At 41.5% G+C, this 8680-nt stretch overlaps 1 protein-coding gene across 1 annotated transcript in view; it reads left to right on the top strand.

Moving 5' to 3' along the window:
- Positions 1–6763, top strand: part of ATP7B (ATPase copper transporting beta) — a 51794-nt gene extending 45031 nt beyond the window's left edge. Inside the window, exons 21-22 of the mRNA XM_025207186.1 lie at positions 2702–2804; positions 4277–6763. Coding sequence (XP_025062971.1) covers positions 2702–2804; positions 4277–4541 — 368 coding nt within the window. The 3' untranslated portion in view covers positions 4542–6763. The remainder of the gene's footprint in view (positions 1–2701; positions 2805–4276) is intronic.
- The last annotated feature ends 1917 nt before the right edge of the window (positions 6764–8680 follow it).

Genomic DNA, 8680 nt, shown 5'->3' with positions numbered 1-8680 from the left:
TCAAGAGGAGGTTAGATAACCATCTAGCTGGGGTCATCTAGACCCAGCACTCTTTTTCCTGCCTATGCAGGGGGTTGGACTCGATAATCTATTGAGGTCCCTTCTGACCCTAGCATCTATGAACTTGAGTATTACAGCACTTTGAAAATACAAAGACTTGATGCACTGAGGTTGACACTTCTGGCTGCTTTTACATACGTTGTAGGCTTGTGTGTGTGTGGCAGTAACTGGGCCCAACCTTTACACTTCCCTCTAACACAAAGACAGATGGAAACAATCCTTGCCTCAAACAATTTTCATTTGAAATCAAATTGTAGGTAGGGCTGCTACCAAAGACATTCATTTGCATTTATTTTTGAGGGATTATTATAAATAGTGCCCCATCTATATCCATCAACCCAACTATCATTAACTGGCTGAATGTCAAGTACTGAGTAAAGCACATGTGGACATTAAACTCGTTATACATTCCCACCTTTTTTTTTCCTCCCCATCAGCCCTTATAGTGCTATGAATACTCCACACTGACCCACACAGGGTTAACAAATTGGCCTGGGCTCACTGAGCTCTGCCAAGGTTTCCCTGCTAACAACAGACATGTGGGAGAAAAGTTTTTTTTTCTGTTCCTCCTTAAAAAATCTTCAAGCTGTCCTCTCTTTCCATAGCCACCCGTCATATGGATTGTCGCCCCAGAGTGGCAGGGAGGGAAGAGTAGTTTTATGTTTGGTCACAGTTCTGAAGTTGAATCTATGCAGGAACAGTTCTTTACTTCTGAAGGCTTGTGTTTAGAAGGCACTGTATGCACATAGGTTGATATATCTGTGTTTATAGAGATTCATAGATTATAGAGTCGGAAGGGACCCAATGAATCATAGTGTCCGACCCCCTGCCCCTGGCAGGAAAGAGGACTGAGGTCAGATGACCCCAGCCAGGTGCCTGTCAAGTCTCTTTTTGATGACCCCCAAGTTAGGTGATAGCACCACCTCTCTTGGAAGCCCATTCCAGACTCTGGCCACCCTTACTGTAAAAAAAAACAAACCAAAAAACAAATGTCTTCCTAATGTCTAACCTAAATCTACTCTCCACTAATTTGCACCCATTATTCCTAGTTACTCCCTGGGGCGCTCTGGTAAACAGTGCATCCCCAATTCCCTGTTGTCCTCCCCTGATAAACTTATAGGCGGCTACAAGGGCACCACTCAGCCGTCTTTTGTAAAGGCTGAAGAGATCCAGATCTCTCAACCTCTCCTTGTAGGGTCTTTCATGGAGACCACTAATCATGTGAGTGGCCCTCCTCTGAACCCTTTCAAGATCCTCCATGTCCCTCTTGAAGTGTGGCGCCCAAAACTGGACACAGTACTTCAACTGCGGCCTGACTAATACCGCATAGAGGGGGAGCATCACCTCCCTTGATCTGTTGGTCATGCATCTGTTAATACATGACAAGGTGCGATTTGCTTTGTTGATGGCCTCGTTACACTGCTAGCTCATGTTCATCTTGGAGTCAACTATGACTCCAAGATCTCTCTCAGCCTCTGAGCTGCTGAGGAGGTCATCCCCAAACCCGTAGGTGTGCTGAGGATTCCTCCTTCCTAGCTGGAGTACCGTGCATTTATCTTTGTTGAATTTCATCCTATTTTGTTCTGTCCATTGATCTAACCTGTCCAGGTCGGCCTGTATCTGCTCCCTGCCCTCCTGTGTATTAACTTTGCACCATAACTTGGTATCATCTGCTAACTTGGAGAGCAAGCTCTCCACACCCTCGTCCAAATCGCTGATGAAGATATTAAATAACACCGGTCCAAGGACTGACCCCTGCGGGACCCTACTGCCCACCTCCTTCCAGCCCGAGAATGACCCGTCCACCACCACTCTCTGGGTGCGGTCCCTAAGCCAGTTAGCTACCCACCTGACTATGTAGGCGTCCACTCCACAACCCGTTAGCTTCCCTATGAGAATAGGATGCGAAACTGTGTTGACCTTCCTAAAATCCAAGTAGATGACATCGGCCTTAGCTCCTGTGTCAAGGCAGTGTGTGACCTGGTCATAAAAGGCTATAAGGTTTGTCAGGCAGGATCTACCTGTGACAAACCCATGCTGGTTTCCTTTTAGCATTGTTTCCCATGCTAGGCCTTCACAAATGCGCTCTTTGATTTTTTTTTTTTTTTTTTTCTCCAGTATTTTCCCAGGGAGTAAGACTGGCTGGCCTAAAGTTACCCAGCTCATCCCTTCTCCCTGCCTTAAAAATGGGCACCACATTGGCCTTTTTCCAGTCCTCAGGCACCTGGCCGGAGCACCATGAGAGCTCAAACAGCCGTGCCAGTGGCTCAGCAATGACACTGGCCAATTCCTTCAGCACCCATGGATGGAGGTCATCCGGGCTGGCTGATTTGTACCCATTCAGCCCCTCCAAGTGCTCTTTAACTAAGTCAGCACTAACCTTAGGCGGTCTGGTGCCTTTTGGATATCTGTCTATGCTCAAGGTGTGGGAATTGTCTTGGTCAGTATTAAGGAATACTGAAGCAAAGAACTCATTGAAGAGCTCTGCCTTTTTCTCTGCTTCAACCACCAACTCACCTGAGGGCTCCACAAATCATGCTTTGGACTGTCTGGCCATTTTAATGTTACAGGGATAAATCACTCAATATTAAGAATGAATTTGGTAGTAATGTGTATATGTGTGTGTTCATTCTCCTTTTAGGAGTGTTTATGCCCATTGGTATCGTGCTTCAGCCATGGATGGGTTCTGCAGCCATGGCAGCTTCATCAGTGTCTGTGGTGCTATCTTCCTTGCAACTAAAGTGGTAAGTTTTACACCCGCGAGTCGGTAAGTGTTGACTATATTTCATTTGGGACTCTTAAGATACTGTTTTAGGCTATCACACACTTAAAATAACCAAGCAATGCTATCTTTTGTGAGTGCTTGGTTCCAAAAAGGTATGCCCATCATTATAATGAGCAGCCTTGATATCTATTCCCATTCCAATTATCCTTTAACTAGAGGCTACAGTTTTGACTGGAACAGCTGTGTCTGAGATCCACTTAAATACCAAATGAGATGATGATCAGAGTTTTTTCCAGGGAATACCTCATGATGTCAGATCATTCAAATGTGCGTTCCATCATAATTCATCATTAATTGAAGCTTTTCAAAAAGAGTTACCAATGGCCTCACACTATCATTTCTGTCTTTAATTAAATGTTAAGTTAGTAGAGAGAAAAGGGGAAGCAAAGAAGTGGGTTTATTATACTTCACTTGGTAGCTGACAATATATTGCACTACATTTTGATGGAATTGATTCAATTGCTGAACCATAAGTAGATTGTCGGAAGTGACTAATGGAGGGGAGGGGGAGAGTGGTGCACCAGAGGGAGATGGGTGCCCAGTTGAGATTCTTTTGGAGTGGCTTGAGTTTCAGAAGGTGCTAAACACCCACTTTTTGAAAAATCAGGCTCCTTTATGATGCCTGCAGTTGCCTTTAGTAAAGCTTTGCATCAGATAATGGATAAAGAACATGTCAACCACAGCTGCGTTCTGGAAAGCATTATTATTATTATTATTATTATTATTATTATTATTATAATAGCTTCTAATATGGGAAATCTGTTCTGGCATTATGACCCTGATGCTGCAAATGCTTCAGTATTTACCCAACTTAGCTCAGGTAAACTGGCCTATTGGCTATTCAAACGAGTCAAGTTCTATGTAAGCTTGAATCATTGCAGAATCAGGATGTGTACTTATAGGATTCCTCCCAAAAATGTATTTGGAAAGTTATCCAAAACCTCTGGAGTTTCTGTAAGGCATTTTCATTGTTTTCTGTTTTTATTTATTCTTATGGTTTTATATGATATGCTAAGAAATTATTAAGGTCAAATGTTGGGGAGCCATCTAAGTCCTGTTTGATTCTGGGCTCAAGGGCACAGTATTGGCTTTTACTGTGCAGGGTTATGATCTTTGTAACCAGAGGGGCTAGGACTTAATCTTTTTAAAATAAAAGCTTAGATTCATGAAAACACAGCCACATCTGGGGAGACTTCAAAGTCCAGCATGTCTAGGCTTTTCTTTTCCCAGGGCATCATGGTGGAACTGTACTGTCAAATAAACTGCGAATGATAATGCCTGTGTTGTCGTCAAATGTTTTAGTGTTTCTTCTGCAGTGCAAGTAGTAGATAAGCATTAGAAATGTCTTCATATTTTCTAATACTGACATAGCTCTCTGCTAATGCTTCACACAGCGGTTGTTTATAAACTCTTCTATTTTTCTTTTCTCAGTTACAAGAAACCAGATGCAGAAAGTTATGAAGCCCAAGCTCAGGGCCGTATGAAGCCACTGACTCCTTCTCAAATCAGTGTTCACATTGGGATGGATGATAGGAGACGGGATTTGCTCAGACCAAGTGCCTGGGATCAGATTAGTCAAGTATCCTTCTCTTCTCTGACTTCAGACAAGCTGCCTAGACACAGTGGCTTTACAGAGGAAGAAGGGGACAAGTGGTCACTGCTCATTAATGACAGAGATGAAGAACAATACATTTAACATGCATCTCCTGGAGCCAAATAGTAAGGTGAGATAGTTCTTTGCCAGTGACAGCAATGCCTAAACCACCAAGAGTTTCATAATTACAAATGGATTCTTTTATGTTTCATTTTGCAAAGCAGCTGGAGTTCAATAATTCAGCTTCGTATTGTGTGAATGTTGATTTGTCAGGCTACAAATCACTTTCAGTCACTAAAATGTCTTGAGGCCCCCTAATGAATTAAGCCCTTAACTGCACACATTATTCACTATGCACAGTATGGCATTGGAACTTTCAAAGTCTAACATAACCGCTACCTCCCGGGTTGTTTGTGGGGAACCAAAATCCCATTCTTCTCCATCTTGCTCGTGCATCTTACAGTGATTCCTATAAGAAGCACAGACACTTTCCTCATATGCCATATTTCATTACTATGTCAAAGTGAAAACAAATGGTCCCTGTGTTTAGGGATCTTGTTCTTGGTTAAAATAAAAAATCAGAACAAGCTGTGTCAACACAGGGGCAATTTTACGGTTTGGACTGTCCTTTTCCTTAGAGTCAAAATATGTATCTGAAGATTTTCCAGGGCATAAATGTTTTGAAATTTTGTTTTAAAGGTTATCATTTACCACCATGCATTGCTGATTCTTTTGACATTGATCTCCATTTACTAAATTTCATGTCAGTACCTAACTGCTCTAATTAGATGTTCTACTTGAATCCTGGAGCCCTTTTCTTCCAGTAGAGATCGACTTCTCCACATTTCTTACATGTTCCATTTTCCCCTGTGGGACCAGATCTTACAAGCCACTAGAGACCCCTATGTCCTTTTTGAAATTTGTGAAGTCTGAGCTCCCCTCAGTTGTCTGAACTAGGAAAACACTTTATCTGCAAGCACTTTGCAGAATCCTTTGATTCTCTGAAAAATGTGGTGCTCAGCTGTTTGTCTGTGTGGCAGGGCGCTGTAAATACATAATTGCGAACCATCCTAGCTGTTTAGCTATTGACATATTCATGCTGCTGCACTCAGAGAGGCTTTCCATCGTGAGTGCTTGTTCTGTCCTCTGATTTGAGCACAGAATGATGCTCTCTCACTGAAAAGACAGGTTAATGAGCATGGCTGTTTGGGAACTTTACAGAAGTGATTGTGCAGTAGAAGTGGAGATTCAATGAGCACGGTGGATCTGGAGACTGGCAAGCAAAAAGCAGCAGTTTAAAGTGCATCTATAAATCCACTTAATCCCTCTTAATACCTTGTGCCAGAGCTGAGTGGTTAAAAGAAACCCTTTGCCTGAATATTAATCCCGTCTCAGGCAAAAAAAAAAAAAGTTTCATTCTTATACACATCACACCAGGTTAAATCTATCAGTCTTACTTCAAATTTCAGTTTAGCGGTGGACCTAATGACTAAATATGTCCACAAAGAGGTGACAGTAACTTGGCTGGTATAATGTGCAACAGAGCTAGGGGAATCATGGGGAAAAGGCACTGAGCTTAATTGTACTTTGTATGTGTGCTTGACGGGTGTTTGGGGTTTTTGAATCGTGCAAGATGATAATGCAATTTGTGGGTCAGTTGCATGAAAAAGCAGTAAAAATGAAGAGTAAAGAATAGGTACAGGGCACCCATTCACTGTGGCAGCAAAAGTATTCAATTATTCTTCAAAGCTATTCTTAACCATTTAAACACAGGTTTCAGGTACTTCTTTGAAAGATAGAAGAGGGAATCAAATTAAGACCATTAGCAATGGACTTGGATTTATATGACAATAGGCTCTAAGTAATTCTACTGCTTGGTCAAGCGTAGCAATCAATCAAGATGGAAGAGAGAAAAATCTTCCACTTCAGTGCATGAGGTTAATTCCAGGGACTTCATCTCCTTTTCAATGCCAAATTAATTCTCTAGCATTAGTCTCCCAGGGCATTTGGATTTGGTTGCTTCAGTGAGCGGAGTTTGGAACTGAAATCTTGATCTCAGTAAAGTTAATAGTAATAGGATTTAAAAGATGAGGGAACCAGAATTTAGTGCACTGCAGTGGTGACAGAACTATTTAGTTTATTTTTAAAGTCTAATACTTTCTTCCCAAATCTTGTCCCTTCCAAACTGAGAGTCCAGACAGATTTCAGTGGGAAGAGGACTGTATCCAAATGGTAGACATTGTTTCCTATTATAACGTTCTCACCTTTTCTTGTCTTTTTCATAATACATTTTTTAGTTAGGTTCTCATTAATTAACATTCATTTCTGACACTTTGGAACATTTGATACAATGTCATGATGCTGATTTAGTTTAATGACTCAGTTTTAAAGCTAAAAAATATTTTTGCCTAACTTCAAAATTATTTGTGCTACTTTAAAAATACACTTTGAAACATTTAGTGGCTGACTTGGTCCCAGCAAAAGGGGTCTAGTGGTTTGACTATTTTATAAGTTTGTGTCATTACAGTTAAAAAAATATATATTTTATTTTCTGCCTCTTTCTTTTGGGCAAGTGGAAGTTGAGATTTGACAGTAGCTGCTGCATTGTGAGATACAGACAGAAAACAACAGTATGGCCCTGCTTCTGGAGCTTGTTCACTCTCATTCAGTGTCTGTTAACTTCAGTGAGACTGCATGAGGTTGCAGAGACTATGGGTTTTATTCTCTTAAGGTAGATGGGAGGAATCAAATCTGAATCTAACTTTTTTGGGAAATTTTCTAATTGCTAGACTATTAGGCATATAAGGAAGAGCAGAGGGAGGAACCCTGCTTCTTTTAGCATTTTAAGAAGAATGCATATTATAGTCCTGTTGGTGAATGTTAGTTGTGCGCTGGGAATGCTTGCCAGGTTCACTTCTCAGGGGACTTAAGCAGAGGAATACCAGGGTTGTAGAACCCAATTCGGCTTACACATGAGCTAGTGCTGAGCTTGTCAGCCATGTCTGAGATGCTTCTGTGCAGGTAAAGAAAGTAGACCTTTGAAGTAAGTAAGTACTTTTTGAAAATAAAAGGTATTGTGCCTGTCGAGTTCAGGAGTTCCCAGCATTAGGTGACTGCTGAGATGGGTTTCTCAGGATCTTGACTTTGAATCTGGAATTTAGGAAATAATTTCCATTTCAGGTGTCAGGCGTTGTATGCATCTTCAGATCTGGCCACATCTCAATACCAGTATTACTACAGATAAAGACCCTAACAGATTGGCTTTACTCTGCTGTAATCAGCTTTTGTACAGGTATAAACAAAGTGTGTGTGCATTTATCTATCTACCTATCCATCTATAGATACACCCCCCCCCCCTACCAATTGCCTGTCAAGAATGAGTGGGGGGAGGAGGGCTGGAATAGAGTCCTGCCACCTAATGCCCCATGGTGCTGCTCTTCTGCCTCTTGCAGTGAGTGGAGTGGGGGAGCCGAGGGTAGTGCTGCTGTCTTGGCTCCTCCACCCCCTGTCCAGTCCTCGGCACGGCTTCAGAATGATGGTGGCACTCCCCCACGCTTGGAGCACTCTGATTGGCTGTTTCTGTCAGCCAGTCAGAGTGCGAATAAAGTGTTATGGACAGACAGACAGACAGACAGAGACTTAGGCTTTTATAATATTAGATAGAATATCTATTATAGAATCTATAGAATGTCTATTAGATCTCTCTCTACCTAATATTATAAAAGCCTAAATCTGTCTGTTCATAACACTTTTTATATACATATATATATAGAGAGAGCGAGATAACTTATCTCTATTAGATATACATCTATGCATAACTGTATCAATATATGGATGGATGGATGGATGGATGGATGGATAGACAGATACAGATCAATCTATCTCTCTATCTATAAAACCACTATGCTGGTGTAACTTGGAAGCTCATGGGACAAACTGTGCCATTTTAAGATAGACCAATGTAAGTGCTGCATATACTTCCTTCCTGGGAGAGTCATTTGCTACTGGCAAACAGGTTATTTATTCCAAGTCTATGGCCAGTTACTATAATGGCACCAGCTGTGAACAGCTAGGCTGGAATAGCTGCTTGTCTGTTCACTATAATTCCTGGTTTAATTTACATGAGTGTATACAAGTGATGTAAATTACATTGATGTAAATGTGTTATGTGTCTTGACTCTAAGAGGCCTCCTAGAAACATTCAAGCTTGTACATCTCAATAAATTAGACTCAGATATTCA

The sequence above is a fragment of the Alligator sinensis genome, unplaced genomic scaffold, assembly GCF_000455745.1.
Source record: "Alligator sinensis unplaced genomic scaffold, ASM45574v1 scaffold324_1, whole genome shotgun sequence".
Taxonomy (NCBI): Eukaryota; Metazoa; Chordata; order Crocodylia; family Alligatoridae; genus Alligator; species Alligator sinensis.
Note: the sequence above shows the minus strand (reverse complement) of the source record. Positions and strands in the feature narration are given on the sequence as shown.